The sequence below is a fragment of the Peromyscus leucopus genome, chromosome 8b (genome assembly GCF_004664715.2).
Source record: "Peromyscus leucopus breed LL Stock chromosome 8b, UCI_PerLeu_2.1, whole genome shotgun sequence".
Lineage (NCBI taxonomy): Eukaryota > Metazoa > Chordata > Mammalia > Rodentia > Cricetidae > Peromyscus > Peromyscus leucopus.
The window spans coordinates 87,586,158-87,613,494 of NC_051086.1; the positions used below are offsets into that span (position 1 = coordinate 87,586,158).

General features: G+C 37.2%; 1 protein-coding gene across 1 annotated transcript in view; it reads right to left on the bottom strand.

The window, feature by feature from the left end:
- Positions 1 to 27,337, bottom strand: part of LOC114702204 — a 175,449-nt gene that overhangs the window by 3,703 nt on the left and 144,409 nt on the right. Inside the window, exons 48-59 of the mRNA XM_037200852.1 lie at positions 26,264 to 26,365; positions 24,349 to 24,444; positions 23,662 to 23,763; positions 21,088 to 21,186; positions 13,946 to 13,999; positions 13,142 to 13,234; positions 12,530 to 12,583; positions 11,876 to 11,980; positions 8,483 to 8,536; positions 7,939 to 8,043; positions 3,620 to 3,724; positions 342 to 455 (exon numbers count right to left, since the gene is read on the bottom strand). Of these exons, the coding sequence (XP_037056747.1) occupies positions 342 to 455; positions 3,620 to 3,724; positions 7,939 to 8,043; positions 8,483 to 8,536; positions 11,876 to 11,980; positions 12,530 to 12,583; positions 13,142 to 13,234; positions 13,946 to 13,999; positions 21,088 to 21,186; positions 23,662 to 23,763; positions 24,349 to 24,444; positions 26,264 to 26,365 (1,083 nt within the window). The remainder of the gene's footprint in view (positions 1 to 341; positions 456 to 3,619; positions 3,725 to 7,938; positions 8,044 to 8,482; positions 8,537 to 11,875; positions 11,981 to 12,529; positions 12,584 to 13,141; positions 13,235 to 13,945; positions 14,000 to 21,087; positions 21,187 to 23,661; positions 23,764 to 24,348; positions 24,445 to 26,263; positions 26,366 to 27,337) is intronic.

Below are 27,337 nucleotides of genomic sequence, written 5' to 3' on the forward strand. Positions count from 1 at the left end.
ATGATTATTGGACTCAGTACAACATTTTGAGGACTACTAATAACAATTAGTCACCACTTCCCATTTGTTCTTAGTCTCTGAACTACAACTTTTATCCTGGTCCTTGTGAGGTTGTTACTAGTGAAGAAAATACCTTGTGACCTTAAGATTTAAAAGAGGGCTGAGGTGGCTCGGAATGTAAAGGTGCCCCATGGTGGAATGAGAGCACTGAGTCCTTTAAGCTGTTCTCTGATCTCCACCTGTGCATGTATGGTCACGTGAAGAAATTGCGGTCACATGACTAGTAGTTTTGCCTAGCTTTGCAGGTGCCCTGCTCTCCTCTAAGACACGAAGGGACTTACAACTCTTGACCCTAGATGGCAGTTGCTTCATTAATCTTTCTTGCTCCTTTGGTGTGAGCGTCACTCCCAGGTTTTTCAGGACAGTGTCCACATTATCAAGCTTAACGTTTCCTCCTTAGAAAATGCACAAGGATAGAAAATGAGAAAATGTGTTCAAGACAGGAAAAGTGTGTTTTTGCATGTGCAATATTTGAATTCAAAGGTTTTAGTTGTTACTGTAATGAAGACAGAAGAGAAAATGCACTTAAATGAATAAGACTTTTCTGTTTGAACTTCCATTTAGCCCATATAAGAGCATGTAATAACCAATACAAAAACCATTAACAGGACAGTAAGATGGCTCATTTGGGTAAAGACACCTGGATCCAAGCCTGAGGACCTAAGTTTAATCTCTTGGACCAACATGGTGGAAGGAGAGAACCAATTCTCTACCACAAGTTGTCTTCTGTAGACACACACACACACACACAGACACACACACACACACACACACACAGACACACACACACACACACACACACACACAGACACACACACAGACACACACACACACAGACACACAGACACACAACACACACACACACACACACACACACACGGAGGGGGGCAATGAATCAGAAATGGAATACCTTCCTTAAATCTTCCCTTGGTCAGGTACCTGCCCTATAAATAATTCACAAAATGAGATCTGGGAATCTGCCCCACGAAGTGCTGGGTTACAGGTCACCGTAGCCGGTTTTTAGAGTACAGTATAGTATAGTATAGTATTATAGTATAGTATAGTATTGTATGGGTATATGTAAGAAGTGAGGCAAGTGGAGTTTTAAAAGGGTGCTTCCACTTCCCCTTGTACTGTTAGAAAATGTATACATAACATTCATTTAGAAAATTGAAGCATTAAATAAATTCAAAAGCACTTATTAGAAACTGAATTTTAGCCTATGTCCTCCCCAGAGAACACTTGGATGAAGTAACATGAAGTAAACTCACTACTTATAAATATGCTTCTTAAAACATTGGATTTTATATACTGTCATAAGGAAAAATGAAATTCTAATAATAAACATGCACAATTTAATGTGACTTCTTTTTTATTGAATTCCTAGACTTTGGAGAATCAACTTTTTTTTTTAATCTAAAAAAGAACAAAATTTAAAATTGAGTTCACCATTCATCACTGTGGAAATTATCTCTTATTCTACTGAGATCTGAGTAACTTCACTAGATAACTTGATTTACTTGAGTAAACTACTTACCATTTTAAAGACAATCTCTCAATTCTAATTATCAGAATGTTTTCACAATATGTAGTCCATGCAAAGTTATAAAATCAGCAATTAAAAGTTATTAATACAAAATACACTAAAGAAAACAATTATGTTACAGATGATCTTTGATATATCATATGTCATATTTTACCACAAGAATAAATATCTTTAGTATTGGTAAGTTATTTTAAGTATTTCTAATTTTTTGAAATTGCAAGTAATATATTATAGCATTATATAAAACACTTTTATGCCATGGAAAAATTTCAAATGCAGACTGATAATTCAATAAATATTTTCTGAATTAGTTAAAATATGAGGTAACTGTTATTAAATGTCAAATTATAATATTTGTACACATATATATGCATATATTAGTGACAGAAATATATGTTAAGCAAAAAATGTATTATTATATATAAACTTATATATTGCTCATAGGTGGCTAAACTTGGGCCAAATAGATTCTTTTTTTTTTCCTTCTGGACCTACTAAGGCAGAATATTCCACAAGTTATCTTCACAGCAGAACCAGCTAGGTTGGGAAAGTGAAAAACATGTGTTTCACTCAGCCACTGGCAGTTTTCAGAAACAGAGAGGCAAGACTACAAAATGCAGGGTGCATTGCAGACCAACGTGGCCTTCTCTAATAACTTACATCTCTTTGATGTGTTAAGTGCTACTACAAATGTGAAGTTCAAGGTCCTTCTGTATCTCTCACTTCATTGGGGATCTATGCTTGAGCCAGTATTTCAGGAGGCTTCACTACATGTACTTCACAGCATCCTAACTAACACCTCAAATGATCAGATTACCACTAAGCAGTATTTAAAACTAAGACGCTGATTCAGAAGAATAAAGGTACATTCATTCTACATGGCCATTCTTTGTCTAACAATCTTTTCTAACATGCCTTGGTTGACCTTAAATTGTTTGAAAATGAATTAGAATCAGTGGCAAGGCTAGACAGAGGATGTTTCCACATAATAGGTACATATTTTCCCTCATAATTCTGTTCATGTTGTGTCAGTAAGAGAAAGAGCAACTCTATCATAATTTCAGGTAGACCTATGAGTTTAAAAGTAGTTTTCTGTTTTAGAAATTGATGGAACCACATCTAGACTTAGTTTTTCTAGTGATTGTATCACTCACTGCAAGCAAAGGAAATAATTAAATGAGACTGGTCTGACAGGTCAAAAACAATAAAACTTAAAGAATGAATAAACAAAAACACATTTTAGAGAACACTGCCCACCCTTTACAGTGACAGAATGAGATGCAACTTTAACAACACGAGCAAGTATTGTCTAAGATCATAAGTTTGTTGGGCTATGTTTCATAGAGACAGCCCCCACTGAAATATCCTCAGGTTAACATATTTAACTTTACTTATTTGATTTGGTAGTTAATTTACTCCCAATTCGACTAAATTTTGGACTTTATCTCTAGCTCACCAAAGGAGATTAGTTGTCTGGAAACACAGTCTTTGGGCCATGGAGTTTCGCTTAGAAATATGAGAGTACAAACTTAAAGCATAAGCAGCCATGAGTATGCAATTCACTCAGGCCTGAATTCAGGGTCCTTGTGAGATATTTGGAGAACGCTGTTCATCTCATGTAAGAAAGGAGTCTAACATCTCTTATGCTGCCTCAACCCTTCTGTCTCTAAAATGTCCCTGAAAATGATGATGGGAACTCAGAGTAAAAGTGCTACTTAAAAACTCCTCCCTTTTGGCTCTGTTCTGTTTTTCACTGCTTTCATCCTGTGTATATCCTTTCTCTTCAGCAGCATTGTGTCTCTCTAATTCAGCCCAAGTCTAGCAGTGACATTGATCATACTCCCACTCAAAATAAAAATAAAGTTAAAGAAAAGCTCAAGAGCCAAAAACCACATTCACTTTGGGGCCAAATTTTCTAACATACTCTGTGTCTTCTTAATGACAAGTGTTCAAAGATCCTTTTCTAGAAGTACATATTCTCTGAAAAAAATCTAAAGCTATCTTAATGCTTACCTTCAACTAGCAGATTTTGTAGCAGGTCATTAATTTCCTCTTCTGCAAGGTTGATTCCCATGCTTTGTAAAAGACTATCCAATTTTTTGGAAGCAGGAGTCCATTCTTAGGAAAAAGAGAATACAAGGAAAATCATTGATGCTGTAATATAACCATTAATACTACTGTGAATTATGATTATAAATCTCATGAGAAAGATCAAGGCTCAATAGCCTGTTCATATATAGGAGATAGGGTCCATAATGCTGTTGGAATTAGAATAAAAATGTTCTACATGGTTAAGCAACTGCCAAAACATCTAAAAAAAAAAAAAAAAGGCTAAAGTGAGTCAACTAGGTGATGATGGGTAGCACTTAATTTAGCTTTCTGAACTTCCAAATTAGACACCTCTATTGCTAATTAAATCCCATTAACAAATTCCTTTAGATCAATGCTGAAACTGCAACATTGGACAAAATGATCAAAGCATCTCCTCCTAAGCAACAAAGAGTGGACAAGGGGGTAGGAATGACCATCCCCAAAGCTATTAGAAAGCAGGAGCCCAGGAAGTGAAGGCCACCATAAATATGTTCTGATGGCAAGTTTTGAAGCCCAGTTTGGTCTTTGATGCTGGTGATCTCATGTAGTGAAGGGGACAAAGGCAAAGGTGTGCAGCTGACTCCTGCAACCTTAGAGGCCACACCTTCCAACTGAGACTAAATGAGACGGAATGATTCTCATTTGTTTATGGGTATTTAATTGATGACAGAGATGGCATATGTATATCAACAAGGATGGTATAAGCCTTATGTATGTGTGTTTGTGTGTCTTATGCATTTATATGTGTGTGTATATGTATGCCCACGCTGGACATGATGCTAGCTGATCACTACCTAATGTGTACATGAATACCTCAGCCAAAAAATATGTCAACCAATTTTTTCTAAAATTTTAAAGCAGTAGAACAAATTCCTAAAGAGTAAGGCAAAGTAAGGTGTATTCTTTCAATGTTGTCCACGCCGTCCTTGAGCACACCAGCCTCTTGTCTCAAGCTCACAAGAGCTGGGATTATAGACATGCTGCTATCCAGACAACTAGATACCCATGCAAAAATTATTAAAATTATCTTACTTTATATTCACTAATTCCAGGGACATCAATGAGCTGGTGAAAGGAAAAATTATAAAGATTTTACAAGGAAAACGTATGAAAAAAGCTTCAGAGTAGAGAAGGCTTCATCAAAATGGAATAGCAAAATACATTGATTCAATTTTGCTACCATAAAATTAAGAACTTCTATTCATCAAGATACCACTGAGAGTAAAAGACTAGACAATGGAAGAAGGTATTTCTAATACATAGTAACAAGGACAGAATCCTGACAAGATGTATGCTTTTTTATAACACAGTCTGAAGAAAGATAAGTAATCATAAGGAAGACATGCAAATGGCCATTGAGATACAAAAAGATGTTTACTCTTCTTAGTAATTACAAAAATATCAATTAAAACCACAGCCATATACCAGTAACACATGCATCAGATTGGCAGAGATTTGAAAGACAGTATAAGTTTTAGAACAGATTAGAAGTACCAGTAAGTCTCATACAAGCAGTATGGTATAAGACTTCTGGTCAAACAGAAGTGATGCTACATAAGCATTAGGAATGTGAGTCCCAAACATGTACTCTAGAAACTCATGCTTCCAGGGCACCAGGGTATTTGTACTATTTGTAATATAATACAGGGTATTATAATATAATCACTATTTAAGAGGGAGGGATCATAATAATAAAAAAAGAAAACACAGCTGTATCTAATATGGGGTTGGTGTAAAGTTAGACATAATGGAATATATATGGTATAACTCAATTTATACTGTTAAAAATCAGAAAACAGCTATACTATCCAATAATATGAATAAATGTGGAAAAACAAGAAAAGCAAAGAAAGTATTTATTATAATTGAAGTTAGGGGCTTTCTTTGGTGTTAAGGAATATGGCTGGTGCTAGGATGCAATAGGAAGATCTGTGAGGAGCTGGCTAAGTATTACTTCTTGATACACATTTTTCACTTGATTGCCATTTCTGTGTATATAGTTCTATGACTGAGAAATGAGTTGTTCTTTTCGTTATTTGTTTTCTGTTGTTGCTGTATTTATGCTTTGTTCTGTTTCGCTTTTGAAACAAGGTCTCTCTATGTAGGGCATGCTATCCTAGAACTTTCCTGTAGGCCAGGCTGCTTTCCACTCTAGAACCTTCATTGTAGAGAGATGTGATGCTTACAAGTTGTTCTCTGAGTTCCACATGCTTGCCATACATTGTATGCATCTATCCCTACACACAACACAAATCAGCTACAAATGTAAAACCTTTAAATAAACATAATCAGGCATGCAATCTGTCTGTATTATTAATTTTCAAGTTGTTATTACTATGTTTTGGAAGTAACAACAATATAAATAAATAATAGGATTGTGAAAATAATATATAGATTAACTAAAAGAAAAAAATCCAATCAATGCTCTTCCTTTATACTTAAAAGTTAAAAGTTTGGACAAAGACTTTCATTTTCTTTTCTTGACAAAAATAAAAAAAAAATATATTGGAAGTTTGGTGTAGCAGTGTATGCCTATATTCCCAATATTTGGGACATAGAGTCATAAGGATCACTGCAAGTTTGAGGCCAGTCTAGTCTACATAAAGAATTTTAAGTCAACCAGGAATACATAAAGAAATGCTGCTTCAAATATAAGCAAGTAATACAATGGATACTTTTAAAAAGAGTATATGGGCTACAGAGGTGGCTCCATGGGTAAAGCACTTGATTCACAAACATAAGGAATTTAATTTGAATCTCAGAACCCATATGAAAGCTACAGCCCTATCTCATAACCTAAAAGCTGGTAGGCAGAGACAAGAAGATACCAGGGCCCACTGACAGCCAGTCCAGCCAAATCAATGAACTTCAGGTTCAGTGAGAGACTCTGACACAGCACACACACACACACACACACACACACACACACACACACACACACGAAATTGAGGAAGACCCTGAACACCAACCTCTGGCCTCCATACACGCCCACTTGGGCAGCAAGTACACCCACCTTCACATACATGCACATACACTACTATTTACTTAACTTATTAGTTAATTTAAAAAGAATGTATTAGACATAAATCTAGAATACAAAATTGTAGTGGTGTGGGAGCTTGTTCTCGGGTTCCTCGTGGCTTTACCCAGCAGGTCCGAATAGAGGATGATCAGGACCACGGGCCTGAGTGCAGGTGTCTGAGATGGTCTGCACTTGGCTGTGCTGGGGGAGGAGGTCTTTTGCTCCACCCCTTGACTTCTCTATAAAAACCCTGGGGCAGAGACAGTCAGGACCCGTTGGAATAGGTTCCAGGCCCTCTCGAGGCTATCCTTTATTTTCTATCTGTTTATCTCTGCGATATTCTCTGCAATAAATCCTTCTATCTAATATTTCCTGCTGCTCGCACTCAAAAAAACTCTGGGGAACTGTAGGGGTGGTGGGTAAACACCCCACGTAGTGGGTAGCCATTCCAGCTTTGATCTGGAAGTTCCAACCCCCATTGAGGCTTTGGCAACTGCTACAGAAACAGACACAAAGAGTGATTGGCACATCAGCTGGGTTGTACATCAAAAATATGATTTCAGAAGTTGAGACCTTATGATTTGTCACATAATCACTTCAAGTCATATTCAAATAAAATGTTAATACAGTAGAATGGAGAAAGACTTATTTCAGTCATTCTACTCAGACATTAGCATTTAAGGCTGGCACTCTGCAGAAAACACTCTCTTTATGATTTCTTATTTTCTAAACTTCTGAGAAATTCTCATCCATTTTGATTTCTCATCTCTCCATTCCTCCTTATTATCTTAAGGATATTCTCTCACTGGATTAAAATTTGAGTAGAGCCAGGTGGTGGTGGCTCACACCTTTAATCCCAGCACTCAGGAGACAGAGATAGGCAGAACTCTGTGAGTTCAAGGCCAGCCTGGTCTACAGAGTGAGTTCTAGGACAACCAGAACTACACAGAGAAAACCCTTCTTAAAAAAAAAAAAGCCCTAAATAAAAAAAAAAAAGCCCAATAAATTATGACAATTCTTTGTCCTACTGGCAGCTTGAAAGACCAAAAAGGCAGATTATCCATAAACCAAAATATAATGTGAAAGCTTGGATTTTATTTATATAATAGTGGGTAAATATTGAAAAGTTAAAAACCTTTATATTTCTCAATACGTAAACTCCTCACAAACGTGCACAATTATAAGTCCTTGTTGGCTGTGCTACAGTATGAGTGCTTACCATCAGCTTGTTGACTTTTCATGCTCTCTCGTTTAACTTTATCCCTGTGTTCTGACTTTACATCTTCTGGAACTTTCTTCCTGTCTTCAATACCTAAATCTTTTGCTTCAAACATTGGAAACATAGACAGGTAAGAATTTGGGGTTTATACAGAACATTTTATTCACTGCAGAGTGTTTGCGTGATTTTTCTTCATTGTGAATTGACTACTTTTGTTGTACTTCCTTCATCTAATGTGTTAAGAACGTATATAGTCTATATCAAACATAAAGCAAAATTTGTAGGACATACTCCAGAGAATAGAAACTTGTTAAAATATTGTTATGAAGTATTTAAAAAACATTTGCCATTGGAATGCAGATCGTTTACATTTCAAATCTAGACAAACAAATGCATTTCCTTAATAAGCAGCATGGCCAGAGATGGATTCATTCAACTGTTTTGTTTTGTTTTTGTGATTCTTGGAATTGAACAGTGTGTGTGCACATGGTAAGCAAGAGCTGTTACTGAGCTGCACCCCAGTCTTAGTAAATTTCTTACTAACCTACAACTGTTGTGACAGAATCCAACAAACTACTGAATGAAGTCTTTCCATTATCTGTTAAAAAAAGAAAGAAAACAACAAGCATCATTTACTTATAATAATGAAGACTTAAAACTGTAAAGTTGGTGAACTTGGGAAATAAAGACCAATCAGAATAGATACACTCTGCTCACTGGACTCAATCACAAGTATTGAGAATCACTCTATGTTAGGCAAAAAGCCTTTGTTCTTTTGGGACAGGACTGCTGTGAGAACACAGTTAAGTGCCCAGGCCACTGGGGAACTGCTTGTGACATCCTTAGCTGCATATCAACCTTCTGTCCAAAAAAGTCACATGTCTCAGACAGGCATGTATGGTAAAGACACTGTATTATTTTTTCACATTGTCCTAATACTTTTTCTCTAGTTCATCTTAACCTTACCTTAGAATGGCTAGACACACAAACGTGCTAATAGTTAGGAAAATGGGTCTATAAGTTTCTCTTGAACTTTTCAAGTAGAAAAGGAAGGATTTAAGAAATGCTTCATTCCTTTCTCATTCATTTGGTCCATGTAATAGGTGGGATGGATGGGATAATAACATCTTTTCAACTTATTTATTTTATTGTATGTGTATGGGTGTTTTGCTAGCATGTATGTATGTGCACCATGTTCATGCAGTGCCCAAGGCAGTCAGAAGAAGGTGTCAGATACCCTGGAACTGGAGTTACAGATGGTTGTGAGTCACCATATGGGTGCTGAGAATCAAACCTAGGTCCTCTGTAAGAGCATCCAGTGCTCTTTATAACTGAGCCATTTCTCCATCCCTGAAAGGATAATATTTTAAGAAAAAAAATATATATTCTAATATTTTCTTTATGTATAAAGAACTCAAGAAACTAGACATCAAAAAAAAAACCCAAATAATCCAATTAAAAATGGGGTACAGATCTAAACAGAGACTTTTCAACAGAGGAATCTCAAATGGCTGAGAAACACTAAAAGAAATGTTCAACATCCTTAGCCATCAGGGAAATGTAAATCAAAACGACTCTGATATTCCATCTTACACCTGTCAGGATGGCTAAGATCAAAAACACTGATGACCGCTTATGCTGCAGAGAATGTGGAGCAAGGGGAAACACTCCCCCATTGCTGGTGGGAGTGCAAACTTGTATAGCCACTTTAGAAATCAATACGGCAGTTCCTCAGAAAATTGGGAATCAACTTACCTGAAGATCCAACTATACCACTCTTTGGCATATACACAAAGACACTCAATCATACCATAAGGACACTTGCCCAACTATGTTCATAGCAGATTTATTTGTAACAGTGAGAACCTGGAAACAACCTAGATATGCCCCTCAACTGAAGAATGGATAAAGAAAATGTGGTACATTTACACAATGGCGTATTACCCAGCTGTTAAAAACAATGACATTATGAATTTGCAGGCAAATGGATGGAACTAGAAAAAAAATCATCCTGAGTGAGGTATCCCGGACCCAGAAAGACAAACATAGTATATACTCACCCATAAGTGAATATTAGCTGCAAAGTAAAAGATAACTATACTACAATCCACAGACCCAAAGAGGCTAGGTAACAAAAAGGGTAAAGGGCGGGAGATGCTCAGACCTCCCTGGGAAGGGGAAATAGAAAGATTTCATGGGTAGACTGAAGGCAGGTGGGGATGGGAACATGAGGGATCAGGTTGGGGAGGGGGATGGAGGAGGAGAGTACTGAAAGAGACAACTGGAAAGGGGGACAGCATTTGGAGGTAAAGTAGAAACCTGGTGCAAGAGAAATTCCCAGGAATCTTCAAAGGTGACTCCAGCTAAGACTCCTAGAATAGCAGATATATAGCCTGAGCCTGAACTGGCCATCTCCGGTGACCAGGCAAGACTTTCAATGGAGGGATTGAGACACCAACCCAGCCACATAACCTTCGACCTACAGTCTGTCCTGCCTATGGAATGTGCTGGGGTATAGGTGGCACAGAGATTGAAGAAGTGGCCAACTAATGACTGGTCCAGTCTGAGACCCATGCCAGAAGAGGAAGTCCATGCCTGACACTGCATGGAGTGCCAGGACCCAGAGGCTGGAGACATAGGATAGAACCAAGCACAACTGGAGAAAAAAAATATCAATGTAATGATGCCTGTTGGGATAAGAATGGTTCTGACCCCTCTAAGATTGCCCCCACCTCCCCTGTTCTGAGTGCGCTGAGGTCAGGCTGTTCTGCAGATGTTTTGCTGTTTGGTATATCTATCTCGTGGTTTGGCAGCTGTGGCTTCCTTGGGGCACGCTGACCATTCCTTGACCCTGGGTGCTTGATAAACAATTTTGTTTGTTTCCTCCTGAAACGGTATATAAGATGGGGAGGAAAGAATAAAGAGAGTCCTGATGCTTGCAACTTGACTGGTGTGTGCTATGTTCATCCCGACTTCCCTCGCCAGGTTTCGGGCCCAATTGCCATGCCGGCGCGGCAGATGCCTAATGATGTTTTGCAATACTCATAAAGTAGTGCCTAGCCCAACTGTCATCAGAGAGGCTTCATCCAGTAACTGACGGAAACAGATATAGAGACCCACAGCCATGTATTAGGCCAAGCTCTGGGAATCCTGTTGAAGAGAGGGAGGAAGGATTGTAGGAGCCAGAGGGGTCAAGGACATCATAAGAAAACTCACAGAATCAACTAACCGTGGCTCATAGGAGCTCACAGAGTCTGAACTGACAACCAGGGAGCCTGCATGGGACTGACCTAGTCCCTCTACATTTATGGGACAGCTGTGTAACTTGGTCTTCTTGTGGGACTCCTAACAGTGAGAGCAGGGGCTGTCTCTATCACTTTTGCTGGCTTTGGGACCCTATTCCTCACACTGGGTTGCTTTGCCCAGCCTCAATACAAGGGGAGGTGCTTAGTCTTACTGTAACTTGATAAGCCATGTTTTGTTGATATCCATGGGAGGTCTGTCCTTTCCTGAATAGAAACAGAGGAGTGGATAGGTGGGGGGAGAGGGAAGATGGAAGGGAGAGAATAGGAAGAGAGGAGGGAAGGGAAACTGCAATCAGGATGTAAAATAAATAAATAATTTTTTTTACTCTTGGCAATGTTTTCTCTGTCTTCTTAAAATTTTCTGAATTTAAATTGTTTCTATTTATGTCCATCTCATGGAACATCCTCAAAGTTGTCAATTCCCTAAACCTTTGGAGCAATAGTAGATACAATCATATTACCAATAGAGATAAATCAAATTGCTGAAACGTAACTTTTAATATCAAGAGATGAAACTTGCTATTGTCTTATTCTTGTCGAAATAATATCTTATTGAAAACTAAGAACTTCAGGGATTCTTGTGGAAATGTTACTATTATCAAACGTTCACAAGCAATCTCACTATATCTTACCATCAACTTGCAGGTTTTTCATTAGGTCACTCATTTGATTTTCTGAAAGTTTTACATCCATAGTTTGCAAAACAGACTCCAGTTTATGAACATCAATATCCTCTCCTACAGAAAAAGAATGTAAGCAAACTTTAGTTACTGTCTTAAAGGTAATGCATTCAGATCCTTATAATGATTCTAACCCACAAAGACCAAGGCCCAGGGAAGTCTGCCCAGCTGTGCCAGAGACATCAGCACCAGGATGACATCCAGAGTAACTTTCCTGATCTGGTTTTCATTAGCTGGCTAGTTAAACACTGCTTAAGAATGCATAGTGGACAAATCTAAGATTTATGAACAAGAAGTACCATTTATGTTTATTTCCTCAGTGGCCAGATTGCCTGTGTCAGCCAATATAATAATGTATGCAAAGTTTTTACTTAATTTAGTTTTTTTTTTGAAAGAGCTAACCTGGTATCTAATTATTTTCTTTCTTTCTACCATAGAACATGCATGATTATTTGTAAAACTCCAAATTTTTAGAAGAAATGTACACGTGGGATCAGAATACAGACAAGGATGGCAGAAATTGCAATCTAATTATTAGAAAGTTGCACAAACATACAACACAGTGATCTCAAATTCTTCTGCTTTTCCTGTACGCATTCCACTCACCTTCAGTGGCTCCCACCATATCAGTCAATTTCTTTTGGTAGAATTCTCGAATATCTGTGTGAAAGGTACAAATCAGGTTGCCAGCAATTCATTGAGTCATTTTAAAAGCCATAATTCATAATGGTAGGCATTAGGATTTCTCCCCAATGTTTATAACATAATTGCAAATAAACAATACAATTATAGAACGAAAAACTCTTCTATGAGGCCTCTATACCCATTCATCTGTCTTATCCCTCTTAACATTCTTCCTACCATTAATTTTTTTCATTTCTCCTCTTTAATTTATTCCTATTCAATTTTTTTTTATTCTTTCCAACTAATCCTGGGGATGCTCAATCATTGGTTTCTAAAGCCAAAATAGGCAGTCTTTTGGCTAATGGCAGAATCAGTGATTGACAGAGCAGACAGTCTGAAAACTTTTGCATAATGTAGTTGAACTTTCTTTTAAAGGAGAACTATTAGAAATTTACTTTTAAAAAAATGGAAGTCTTTTCTTTTTGAAAATTTTCTGGCAAGTTAATGGCATTTTGCATAAAAATGGATGAACATTCTCACAGAACAGGTATAACTATAAATTATCTTAAATTCTACGCAATTTAAAATTCTTACCATCAACAGAAATATTTGCTATATCCATGCTTCCTCTAGGCAGATACCTTAAGTGCAGTATACTTTTAATATCAGCAACATCAACCGTTTCTCCTTCTAATGGTAGAAAACACAGGTAAATAAGACTAACGAAAGACCTAAAAATTCTAAGCACATGCAGACTTTCATGCTTACCCTGTATTAACTGCCATATGGACAGTAAGAGCACAATGATGCCTACCCATTTGTTAGTGACAATCATGGGAATGTGATTTATTTTCTGATTCCTAGTAAAAATAATCATAATGATGGAATATACATGATATTATTTAATGATACTGTCATGCATAGGTCCAATCATTTTCTTTAATTATGAGACAGCCTATGCCTATTATTTATTTATTTAGAGATAGGGTCTCACTAAATAGTCTTAGTTAGCCTATAATTCACTTTGTAGAACAGGCTGGCCTTGAATACACAGAGAACCTCCTGCCTCTGTCACCTAAGTACTTGTATTAAAGACATGCACTACCACACCCAGCCAACATCCTTTTTTTTTTTTTTTATCCCAGATAATGCTTTCTCTGGGCCTATGCATGAGGGAGGGTAGAGCCAGTAAAATCTTCCCAGGGTAAAGAAAATGCCATCATTGTTTCATACAGAATTGCTGAACTAGACAATATATAGCCAGGCCCTAAGATATTAGATACGACTTTCCATAATACAAATGTCAAAAAGAATCATAAATAGATGATTAGATAATTAAGTATATTAAAATTAGGTTAGAGAAACTGGATTTTAGACTCATAGTATTTTCTGACCAACCTTTTTCAGCTTTTATTGTATCCATTAATTTGTTGATATCAATCTCCTCTTTACCTATAAGAAAAACTATAACTGAGAGACGGATAATAAAAACATTATTGCAAAAACATTAGCTGAATTTAGAAGCAGGTATCTACACAACTATAAAATATTGTCGCTAACATAATAACATAAAATATTGAAGTCCTTTCCCCTTAGATTAAGGGCCAGGAGGAAGATGACCTACTACTGTCTCTTTTATTTGACATTGCTCTAGAAACACAGGCAAGGCAAGAAGAGGGCAGGGGGAACAAAGAAAAGCACTGTGATGTTGGAAGGGAGGAGGGGAAGTGTCATCATTTGCAGCAGAAAACCATTGGAATTGGAAGATGAAATATTAAGATACAAGCAAAGCTGACAAAAAATGCCCAAGTCTTCTGAACTAAAAGTTACAAAATATTGTTTAAAGAAATAAAAGTCAGCCGGGCGTTGGTGGCGCACGCCTTTAATCCCAGCACTCGGGAGGCAGACTCGGGAGGCAGACTCGGGAGGCAGAGGCAGGTGGATCTCTGTGAGTTCGAGGCCAGCCTGGGCTACCAAGTGAGTTCCAGGACAGCCTGGGCTACCAAGTGAGCTCCAGGAAAGGTGCAAAGCTACACAGAGAAACCCTGTCTCGAAAAACAAAAAAAAAAAAAAAAAAAAAAAAAAAAAAAAAAAAAAAAAAAAAAAAAAAAAAAGAAATAAAAGTCTTTCATAAAAAGAAAGGAGCATTGTGTTTATTGCTAAGATAACCATACTTAATCTCTACTGTCCCCAAATACACACACACACACACACACACACACAGAGAGAGAGAGAGAGAGAGAGAGAGAGAGAGAGATCAACACTGTGACTATGTCTATTCTCTCCAAATGAATTTACAGATACAATACTATATATGTCAAAATTACATCATTGTCTTTTGAAGAAATTGATAGTCATCCTGAAAACTGAAATGGAGATGCTAAGGAACAGTGAAGGAATCTGGAAAACACGGAACAATGTTGAAAAGACTCACTCTGAAGCCACAGTAACTAACACAGTAATAGTTCTATAAAACAGAACATTCAGAAACTGACTCATATTTTGAATAATAGTTCAAGTTAATTTAATGAAGGCAGGAAATTATTTTTAAGAATTGGTGCTAAAATTAGTAGCTATCTATTTATAAAACACTGACTACTATCTTTCATTTCATACAAAATTAACTGAAAATATATCATACAATTAAATATATCTTATATGATTAGAAAATATCTAGAAAAAGCATAAGTCACTGAGTGACCCTGATGTAGGCAATGATTTTTTCAGTAACATAAAAAATGCACTAATCACAAAGATTAATAAGTTGGATATTATCAAAATTAAATTTCTTATTTAAAGGCAAGTTTAGGAAAATGCATCAGCAAATCATAGTCTTATAGAAAATATTTGGAATACCTATATCTGACAATGAATATGTAAAATAGATGAGAATATATAAAGCTATCCAACAAATAAACAATAAAAAGATATTCTGTGAGGACAATGATCTATAAGAGCCATACTTTTCGTTTCAAATGAATGAGTTTGTTGGGTATATAGTGAGCAAATGTAAAAGAACACATATCAACTAGCACGTAGATAGAAACAGAAAGAGAGAGAGAAAAACACCATCAAATTAGGCACTTACAATATCTATCAGAAGTGACTAGAGTAGTCCCGCTGGAAAACAAGCAAAGGTAATGTTATCCAGCTGATGGCTGAGAAAGTCCTGGTGAAGTCCTCATCCTGGAGTTTCGGGTAAAGAGATTTCCATGCCAAGCAGAAAATTCTCTCCATGGATGGCCATTGTGTGTATATGCCAACAACAGGCATGTTTGTGTTGTGGGATAAACAATTCTAACATCTTTTGAAAATCTCTGGACAATGTCTTTTGGGCATTCTCAAAGGTGTAATGTTTTTAAGACCCTTAGCTATTTGCTGTTTTCCTCTCCCCTTTTCAGTTAGCAGGCCAGCCTTCCCCAGGACAAAGAATTTTAGAGAATGCTTAACTAAACATGCTAGGGTCTGAGACAAGAGAGCTGCCCTCTTAGTTTCCAGAGTCAGCTTTCAACAAACTTCAGCAGCCCATGGCAATTTACCAACATTATGCTTATTATAAAAATAATCTAAAAGAAATGGTCAGAAGGCCTAACAAACATTTCATTAAAAATATTATAATAAACTATATTAAAATATTTTAGATATAAATATACTAAAACATATTATATACATATATCAAAACATATTTATATATTAAAATATTTTATATAATAAATATATTAAATATTTTATATATCAAATCTATTTTATATAATATAGTAAAATACATTTTATATATTAAATATATTAAAACCAACAAGAACATGAAAAATATTTAAAACATATTTAGTCATCTGCAAAATGCAAGTTAAAATCAGAATAAATTATAATTTCATATATATCGTTTAAAATGAAAACTAGCAAAAAGAATATTAGGAAAGGATGTGAAGAAACTGGAATTCTCAAAGGGTTGTGCCTAGTGTTATTGCATTTTGTTATATAGTGTTCAGTGGAATCACTGGGAGGCCTGCTCTTTTCTGAAGAGAAACAGAGGAGCCGTAGATCTGGGGGAGAGGGGAGGTGGGGGAGTGGGAGGAAGAGAGGGAGGAGAGGCTGCCATCAGGATGCATAGTATGAGAGAATAAATAAAAAGAAAAAATCTACATATACTCTATAATATAGGAAGATTCTACTCCTAGGTACTTATCCAAAAGAAATTAAAATGCACTCCTGCAAAAAGTTGTACATACAAATGGTCCTATCAACCTTATTGGGAATGGCCAAAATAGAAAAGTATTACATGTCCATCAATAAGAGTATAAATAAATCATAGTATATTCATGCAATTGAATGTTATTCACCAATAAAGGGTAATACAGTCTACATGCAACCACATGGCTGAATTTCACAGTCATCCCTAGAAAGACATAAAATACATACTACATGCATCCATTTCCATTAAGTCAAAAATCTGAGAAATTCAGTGAATGGTGAAACAGATCAAAGAGTTATCACCCGAGTCCTGCTTCCAGAATATCACTGTGAGGTGCAATTTCCCCTAAGGAACATCCAAAAAATCAAATGTCTGGAAATATTCCAGGGGCTAACAGTCACATTAATGGTAAAAAAAATAAAATAAAATAAATAAATAAAAATAAAAATAAAACACAATAAAAATGGCACACTGGATTACATCACAATTTGAAAGTTTTGCACTACAAATAACACTATCAAGAAAATAAAAAGACATAAGAGAATGGAGAAAATATTGGTAAAGAAAGTTTTTTAAGTCAATAATAAAAGGACAAGAATCTAATTTTAAAATGAGCAAAGAATCTGAGCAGCCATGTCTTCAAGAAGTTAAAGAAACAGCTAATAAGCACATGGAGATATTCAATATGATTGTCACAAGGGAAAATAAATCAAAGCCACAATGACATACCACTCTACACTTACTAGCATGCCTAAATTGTAAGAATAAAAAGAATCAGAAGAGATGCAGAAATCATAATCCCCCACACACATTTTTTGCAAGAATGTAAGTAAATATGCAACACTCAAAAGACAATTAGTTCCTTAGAAAGTTAACCACACTTACCGTTTGATTCAACAATTCCACGCCAAAGAGTAATGAAAATATGTTCACAAAAAAACTGTACACAAATAGCAAAAGCAACACGATAGACAAACAATGAGAATGACCTAAGTTTCCATTAACTGGAGATTTCATAAAGACAAAAGGAAGTGTATCCACAGGGGAATATGATTTAGTAATAATATAGAATGGGGTACTCATGCTGCTATCTGGATGAGCCTATAAAACACACACTAAGTGAAATGAACCCATCATGAAAGCCTGTAATCCTCCAGGATTTGACACATCCAGAGCAGCTTACGACGAGAGGAAATACACTAGCAGAGGCCTGGGCTTGAGAAAGGGAGGTGGTGTAGAAAACCAGGAGGGCGATGGCTATAAGGTAAGAGTTTTCTTTTGCAGCCGATGAAAATGTTCTAAAAGTAGGTTGTAGTGGCAGTCTTCAACTTTGAATACACTTTAAAAACAATAAACCGCAGTCTAATATTTTTCATTGCCTCTAATCATATAGTTATTTGCCTGGAAAGAAATAAATGAAAAAAAATTCCCCCAACTCAATAAATAAAACATACTCAGATAACATAAACATTTCACATTTTATTATAGGACATACACTATATCAATTTAAAAATTTTCAACCAAAACCATACTCTCTTAATTCACCACATTGAATCAATTATTTAATGAGATTGCTTATCAGTGCTTACTGTATACTTTGAGGGAGTCACTGGCCCTTGAACACAGAACCTAGACCTTTGAAAACTGCCGCATGAACCAGCTTCTGACAAGATGATATAAAACTAGCCAGCATAATCTCTGCTAAAAGCTCACATTATCATGGCTGGTGAGACAGCTCAGTGGTTAAGAGCACTGGCTGCTCATGCAGAGGACCCAGATTCAGCTCCCAGCACCCACACAATGGCTCACAAACACCTGTAACTCCTGTTTCAGAGGATCCAATGGCCTCTTCTGACCTCTCCTGCAAGCCAAAGGAAAATGTAATAGAATTCAGCTACTATCACAAAAGCTACTACTTGGAAAGGTCAAGGACTTTTCCGAAGGTCAAGCCATGGCTTAAGAAATCTTGCTGGGTGGTGGTGGCGCACGCCTTTAATCCCAGCACTCGGGAGGCAGAGCCAGGCGGATCTCTGTGTTTGTGTGTGTGTGTGTGTGTGTGTGTGTGTGTGTGTGTGTGTGTGTGTATAAGCTGATTCCTGTAATGATTTCTTTGTATGCTTGTATACTTCCAAGAACTCATAACAGTGTATTCTATCTGAAATACCTATCAAGCAACCAAGGCCAAATGATCTCCTGAATTAAGGCAAATTAAGCTCAGACCCTCCTTTTCTTATACAGCCTTAGTGGTATTTATACTAACATTATAGACTCCTAACTTTTTACCTAACCACTTCTAGGAATGTAGATTGAGCACATAAATTCCCTTTTTCTGATATTAACCAATCTTAGCTCTTAGTTGACCTCCTCCTTTACCACTCCCCTTTTGGGTTATAAAAGAAAGCCTGACAATCACTGTCTGAGGAAAACTCTTGTCTGCCTTTATGACCCTGTAAGAATTCAAGCCTGGTGACCTTGCTTTAGCTGGAGCACTGCTGTTGCATGGGTATATAACTGTAAACCTCAGAGACTTAGGGAGGATTTTGAGGATTTTCACTGGAGAACTATAAGAATGAGATGGAAGATGAGGAAGAGACAGATGGGGAAGAATGAGATGGGTAAGAAAGAGATGAGAAAGACCAAGATGAGGCAGAACTAAGATAAGAGAATTACGATAGAACTTAGAGGGGGCAGCAGATAAAGGTAGAGAGAAATCAGGCAAAAAAGGAGGTAAGCATGAGAACAGAACTGAAGCTGTGTAGACAGAATTTTATCCCAGAGGAATATAATAAAGTAGACAATCTAAAGAGCTCAGTGTACTTAGATTTTTTTTTCCCCGAAAATAATTCTTGCCATTCATAGCTTCTCTTCTGGGCCCCTGGGAAGAAGATTATTAAGACTGGTCCTTAATAATATCCAAGAGACCTCCACAGAGACCAGGCATACTTGTGACAAACAGACATACATGAAGGCAAAAAAATTCATACAATAAAAATAAAGATATGAAATTTTCTAAAAAACTCACATTTTATAAAGGAATGGCAATGCTCATTTGCAATACAATGAATCAAGTCAGAAAAAGTTGAGTGAGCATTAACTCCCAAGGTTTAGTTTGTAGTAATCAGACAGTAACACAGAAACAGCAGTTAGTTTAGGGCATAGGATCCCCAATTACTAAGCACATTAACTTACCACAGGACAGTTTTCATTGTGTTAAAAGGTCGCATGAATTCAGGGTATCCAGTATCTCTAATACATGAGAAATTGAATGCTAACAGCTCCCACCCACATAACAACTATGACAACCAGATGTGTCTCTGCATAATAATTGTAAAACCCAGTATAAAAAGCAAAGCATATTTCAGTCAAATTCCACAGTAATAAATAAAAATTTGGTTTCTATCAATTGCTCTGATATCTAAGGTCAATCATAAAAATATGACATAAATTAAGATATATAATACAAAAAGACAGTGTTGAAGAAAACTTAGTCCATAAAGCATTTGCCAGATAAGCGTGAAGACCTGAGTTCAATCCCCAGGACACATATAACAAGCATGACAGTGCATCCTTGCAATCCCAGCACTGGTGGGGTGCAGATGAGCAGATCACTAGGGCTCAGTGCCATCAAGTTCGGTCTACCCAGCAGGCTTGCAGCCCAGTGAGAGACCTGCCTAGAAATACAGGTGGGAGGGCTGGAGACATGGCTCAATGGTTAAGAGCACTTACTGCTCTTGCAGGGGACTGGGGTTTCATTCCTAGCAGATATGGAAGCTCTAGTTCAGTTTCAGAGGATCTGATGCTCCCATCCAACCTCCGTAGGCACACACATACATGCAGGCAAAAGCCCATACACGTGACATAAAAAAATCTAAAAGAAATGTTTTTTAAGGATCCTAAAATAAATAAGGTACACAGCACCTGAGGAACAACACCCAAGGTTGTCCTCTGGTTACCACAAGTATGTGCAAACATATGCATCAAATCTACACACACACACACACACACACACACACACACACACACACACGTGCATCCACACACATGAGTATACACAACACATACAAAGGTAAATGAATGAATAAATAAATAAATTAATCTGAACTTTTTCAGGATATAGGAAATAAGTGTTAAATGAAACAAAGAGCTGGAGACAGTTTTATCCTTCTCTCTTGCTGTTCTTGAAGATTTTGTTATTTAATGAAAACTAAGACTTACCTTCATATTAGGGATAAATTCTTCCCTCAGCTCTGCAAAATGCCTTTTTGGAACAGAGCACACTGGTTTGGAGAGCCCGCATCCATGGTCGCAGGGACCGACTCTTGGAGGGACTCGTTTCTGGGACACTCACCTGTAAGGCCATCTGACAGCTTCCTGAGTTCTTCGTCTGAGAGTTTGATCTGCATCTGTCCCAGAATGCTGTCCAAACGGCCCACATCAACTTTTCTTCCTTAGAAAGGCAAGAGGAATGGAAGGTAAAAAAGACAGATTGTTTTTTAAATGCATTCATTTCTGGCTATTATTAACTTGATTGAGTGTTAATAAGGCAAGATATATCATTTCTATCTTTGTATCGTAATTTAATGTTTTTATAGGATTATCAGAACTTTAACTTGGCTTTTCTAGTTATCCAGAAAAAAAATCAGTATGATAGGTAAATTAAAACCTATTCCTTTTAACTTATTTTGGGATAACCTGAGGTAGTAAAGCACAAGTGTATTTTGTGGTTTAGAGTACAATAATCACAGATTTTATACTTTTAGACATAACAAAAAACTACCATCTGTCACCTGAGCTTCCAGGCTTTTTATTTTTTAATGGAGTAACTGTTAATCCTTAACTGCAGTGTGGACTGTATGTCTCTTAACCTGATTTTTTTTTTTTTCAATTTAAGTTTTTTTAATCTCATTTCTCTTCTCCTGATTCCTATCTGTTTTCTTTTCCCTGACGCTTCTCTGCACTGGAAACTGTCAGAGTGAAAGAAGTTGCTGATGAAATGAACAACATGGCTGGAATGGTGTCTCAACCATGAACAGCTCTTGCTAAAATGTCATGAAACCAGAATTCAGATTCCAGCACCAACATAGCTGGCTGGACCCCCATAAACACCTGCAACCCCAGTCCCGAACAGGGTAAAAACAAGAGGACTTGTGGAGCTTGCTGGCTTCCAGCCTACCCGAGAAAACGTGAGCCTCTGATTCACAGAGCTGCTCAAAGACTGGGTGAGGAGCGATAGAGAACCATACCCCTGCACTCTCTTCCAGCCTCTGCATGTGCACACAAGCATAAACACCTGCTTGTGCACAGTCACACTCACACACATATGGACACTCTGCTGGATAGCAGTTTGCTCAGAATTGAAATATCCCTCTGGAAGAGAGGGGAAGGTTCTTTGGACTTAGGAGGTGAACAAAATGTCACATGTCTGGGAAAGCAGGAACTCGGCATGATTCTTGAAGGCTCTGCCTCCCAAGTGCTGGGTTTAAAGGCCTGTGCCACCACCGCCTGGCTTAGTACTTCTTAAGATAAAACAATAATGCCTCCTAAAAGTTTCTTTTGAGTGATTCTCTACTTAATTAGGAAATAGGATTGTATGGTAAAGGACTTGGGGAAATCAAGCTGGTACTGACTCAGAAGCCTTCGCACTGATGACTAGCTTTTTGTTTGTTTGTTTTGTTTTTGTTTTTGAGACAACATTTCTCTGTGTAGCCCCAGATATCCTGGAATCCCCTCTGTAGACAAGGCTAGCCTCGAACTCACAGAGATGCACCTGCTTCTGTCTCCCGAGTGCTGGGATTGAAGGTGTGCGCCACCACCACTTGGTGCCAATTAGCTTTTAATGATGTTGGAAGGTGTTACAAAGCTTCTGAGGGGAAATGTCATCAACAGTCTTACACAGTTGCAGATCCTTCAAATTGCAATAACTACTGGTCCAGCCAAAAGATGCCCAGTGGTGCACTAGTGGCATTAAAATATCAGGAGTAACCAACGAACTATCTGATTGGTCTTAGAGTCCACGTAATAGGAAGGACCTCTTGCCTAACCAAGAGGCTATGGCTGGAGAGGCCAGAGGCTCTAGAGGAGAACCTACTACAACCATTTAAAACCAGATGCAGATTAACTGCCTTCTAACCATTTCTTAGTATGGTTCTCATTCTCCCACCAAAAAGATGCTTTTCACGGCAGACAAAAGCTATTACAGAAAACCATAATAAATTCAAGTGCAGAGAATAAGCAACTGTTGAGCGCCTGTTCCCAAATGGACTATTGATAACACAATTCCTATACGCTAGGCTCAAGGAATCTCACAGACAAGGAAAAAAAAGATTTACAGAGCCACAGGACCAGGAGGACCATTGAGAAATAGTGTCTTCTGGACATGACAGGGATGTCGTACCCAGGAAAACCCCAACAATATGGTCCCTGCACAAGATCACACCAGTCTACATTCTAGCCACAAATGGCGGAAGAGCACACAAAGGCCTGCCTCTAGTTGAAGAGCTTTAGGCAGTTGAGAACTGCTGAGGGAGGAGAGACGGTTTTCTTCAAGGATAAGCCCTCTGATAGGCTACCCATCCCCAGGTCAACCCTACACCCAACTACATATGGACAACACTAGCTGGTCTCAGTAGGTCATTCATGTACATACACACACACACACACATACATGCATATATGCATATATATATATAATCATAAAGACATCACTATAAGAGAGGGTAAAGGGGGCATACAGGAGGTGATGAGGAGAGGTGGGGTAGATATGATGAAAATATATGGTACTCATGTATGAAAGTTACAAAATATTTAAAAAAACTAAAGTCAATACATTAGCTATTTAAAAATAAAAAAGAATTGAGCTGTAGAAAATCTTCTAAACAAATTCTGCTGAAAGAAAAAAAGACTTGTCATTTCTTAGTCTCACCTTCAATGGGCAGGTTATTCACCAATTCCGAGGGTTCCTTAATTTTACTTTCCATTTCCTCATATTGAGAACTTTCTTTCATGTCAACACCAACACGACTTCCTTCAAAACAAAAGAAATACTTTTGGAAATATTGTGCATCATGTGGCACAGTTTACTAACACACACACACACACACACACACACACACACTACATTTTAGTGTTAGACAAAAAGACTCAACCCTTGTATATGCCCAGTGGATCCTGAAAGCCTTTCCTGAATTCTAGAATGACCTGTGGGTTAAGGGTGAAGCAAAAGACCATGTAACTGTAAATCCAGTTGTTCCATGGATGACTGGTTGCAGGACTAGCAGCAGAAAACAAAACACAGAGCTGCTCAAACCCCTTCTAGAACACAGCACAATACTGGATGCACCCTATATGCATCCTTCTAGATACTTTATTTATCTCCAGATTAACTTTAATACCTAATGCAATGTAAGTACTATGCAAATACACAGAGCCATGTATGGCTATTAAGTGCCCAGCATAAACTTGATGAATGAATGAATGAATGAATGAATAGTGAAAAACATCACTTTATATTACTAAAAGAAAAGGAAAAGGTTATTCTTTTTTGTCATGTCAAAAACATTAGCTTCAAGCCCCAATTCTTTCGTGGGTACAGTGCTATGGAGCCATTTACCATAATCTGGTAACTTTGAGGTTGATTCCTCAGGTGTCAATTTGAAAGCCATGTTTCCAAGTAGACTGTCAAGATCACTGATATCCACTTGCATCCCTACAAAAGACAGTGGCATGAGGAGGTTGAAATACAGTCAAAATAAAATAAATGTAAATCTCTATGTATCATGGTTATCATATCATTATAAAAAGGTACCTCAGCTGGGTGGTGGTGGTGCATGCCTTTAATCCCAGCACTTGGGAGGCAAAGGCAGGCGGATCTCTCTGAGTTACAGGACAGCCTGGTCTACAGAGCAAGTTCCAGGAAAGGTGCAAAGCTACACAGAGAGACCCTGTCTCGGGTGGGGGGGGGGGGGGGGAGTACCTCAAGCAAGGTCCTTACGTGTTTGAGGGAGTTACTAATAAACTGAAATCAATCTGTTTGCTTTTATTTAATACTGAAATTAAGCAAACGGCAAACTATATGTCAAAAGAGAACTATGAAATAACTAAGGTTATCTATAGCAGCTAGATAGCCAATCTCAAAGCTTTAGCATAAATGTTTGAACAAATGGTAGGGTTTGTCTGGTCACTAAGCCTCAAGCCACATGAGCTGCTTCTCTCAACAGTTTGTTTCCTTCTCTCCAGCTGTGATACCTATGTCAGTTTTGTTACTTCTACTGCTGACATTGAAAGGTACCTAAAATAAACAGAACATCTTTTAAAAAGAAAAGAGGAAATCACTTAGTACAAGCAATGCAGTATAATATTAAAATTAATTATATAAATATATATGAGACTGACAGCAACAAAATTAACCAGAAAGAAAGAACAAAGGCAAAGCAAAGCACTTCTGCTAATCTGGCTTTTTTTTTTTTTTTTTTTTTTTTTTTTTCGAGACAGGTTCTCTATGTAGCTTTGAGCTTTCTGAACTCACTTGGTAGCAGGCTGGCTCGAATCACAGATCGCTGCTCTGCTAAGTGCTATTAGGCGTGCACATAATCTGCTTATTATGGGTGTTTTGTTTACATGGATGTCTATGCACCAGTCATGTGCCTGGTCCTTGTGGCGGACAGAAGAGGGCGTTAGATCTCTTGGAACTGGAGTTATGGGTGGTTGTGAACCACTACATGAGTGCTGAGAATCAAACCTGGGTCCTCTGGAAGAGCAGCTAGTATACTTAACTACTACGCAATCTCTCCAGCTCTAATCTGGCTCTTGATTTGTATTTACTTCACTTTCAATAACTTTCACACATTGTTGTAACCTATTCTTATACACATCTCCATTAGTTATTAGGAAATACATATCCCAAATGATGGCTAAGAAGATTTATTATGCTAAAGTAAACAAAATGCCTTATTTGTAGTAAACAAAATGCAAAGCATGAAATTACTTTGTTCCTAGAATGTACCCATCTCAAAAGAATATATAGACCAAATTCTTACTACAGTAAATGTGTCAATTATTAACACCAAGTAGGTTAATGCAAAAACACTTCCTTTTTCATATTTTTCCTACTACACTCGCCTTTCCTCTATCAGTATAGTCACATGACTCTCCCTCCTCCTCTTTCCCTGTAGGTCTTAAACCAATACAGCTCAATACAATGAAAGTATCAGCATTCCTTATCCCTGGTGGCAAGATTTATGATTTGAAATGGCATAAGTATGTTTTATTAAGTGACAATTTACACATTTCTAAGTACTAAAGTTAGCTGTATCTGAGATTTAGATATTTAGTATTATCTCTTATTTATAAAAGTTACATAGTTATTCATAGGTTAGTAGATAATGAAAATTTCTAAGCATATAATCCCAGCTCCCTTATAATTCTACAGACATCAGTAATGCTGAATATTCCATTGATGACTACTCTAACTCTCTTGAAAGCGTATCAGCTGTTCGGAAGTTTAATCTACTATTGGAAATGTTCACCATGAGTTGGGAATGACTTCTGCTCCAGATGCTCTCTAGACGCCCTTTCACTCTCCACATCTTTGATGGCATTTTCCACATCACTGACATCAATTTTCTCTCCTCCAGAGTAAAAATAGAGAAGTATGAAATGTTTTCTAACTATTATAATCCCAAATTATGAATAATGAGCTAAGGCGTAACAGTTACTAAACAATAAACATTAAGTTTCAGATACAGAGAATTATTTTAATTTTAGAAAATTTGTCACCATAATGACGGTTATGAAATAATATCTCACAGTTAAAGTTCAAGTCACTTAAAGGTTATTTGTAAAATTGATACAAATATATGTGCAATTTCGTGTTTGTAATTAGGGTATAAATCAAGAATGAAAGATTTAAGGAAATGTCTATATGCTTAAAAAATAAAGAGTATGTTTCTAAATAAACCATACATCAAATATATCCCAAGTGAAAGTAAGAATATATGCTTAATCTAATGACAGAACTATGGAATAAAGCAAAGATATATTGAGAAAAATTAGTCTTAAATGTGTATGCTAAAAAAATGAAAAGACAAATAATCTAGATTTATTCTTAAAAAATAGAAAAGAACAGCAAACACACTCTCCCTAAAAATAGTAGAAAACAGACAATAAAAGCAAAGCCAGGATTTCCAAAACAGAAAAGAAATTTTAAATTTATATTGCTCAAGGTTGAATGTTGGAAAGATGAACAAAACTGGTAAATACCAGTACCAAATGACAAAGAAAGAGACAAGTTAAAGAAAGCACAAATAAAGATTATCACCATTGTAGCTAGAGTTTTCCTGCCTTGCCCACAGTCAGGACAAATCTTTGTCACCCGCCAGTCCCACAGCCACTCAGACCCAACCAAGTAAACACAGAGACTTATATTGCTTACAAACTGTATGGCCGTGGCAGGCTTCTTGCTAACTGTTCTTATAGCTTAAATTAATCCATTTCCACAAATCTATACCCTGCCATGTGGCTTGTGGCTTACCGGCATTTTCACATGCTGCTTGTCAGGATGGCAGCTGGCAGTGACTTCTTCTGCCTTCCTGTTTTTTTAT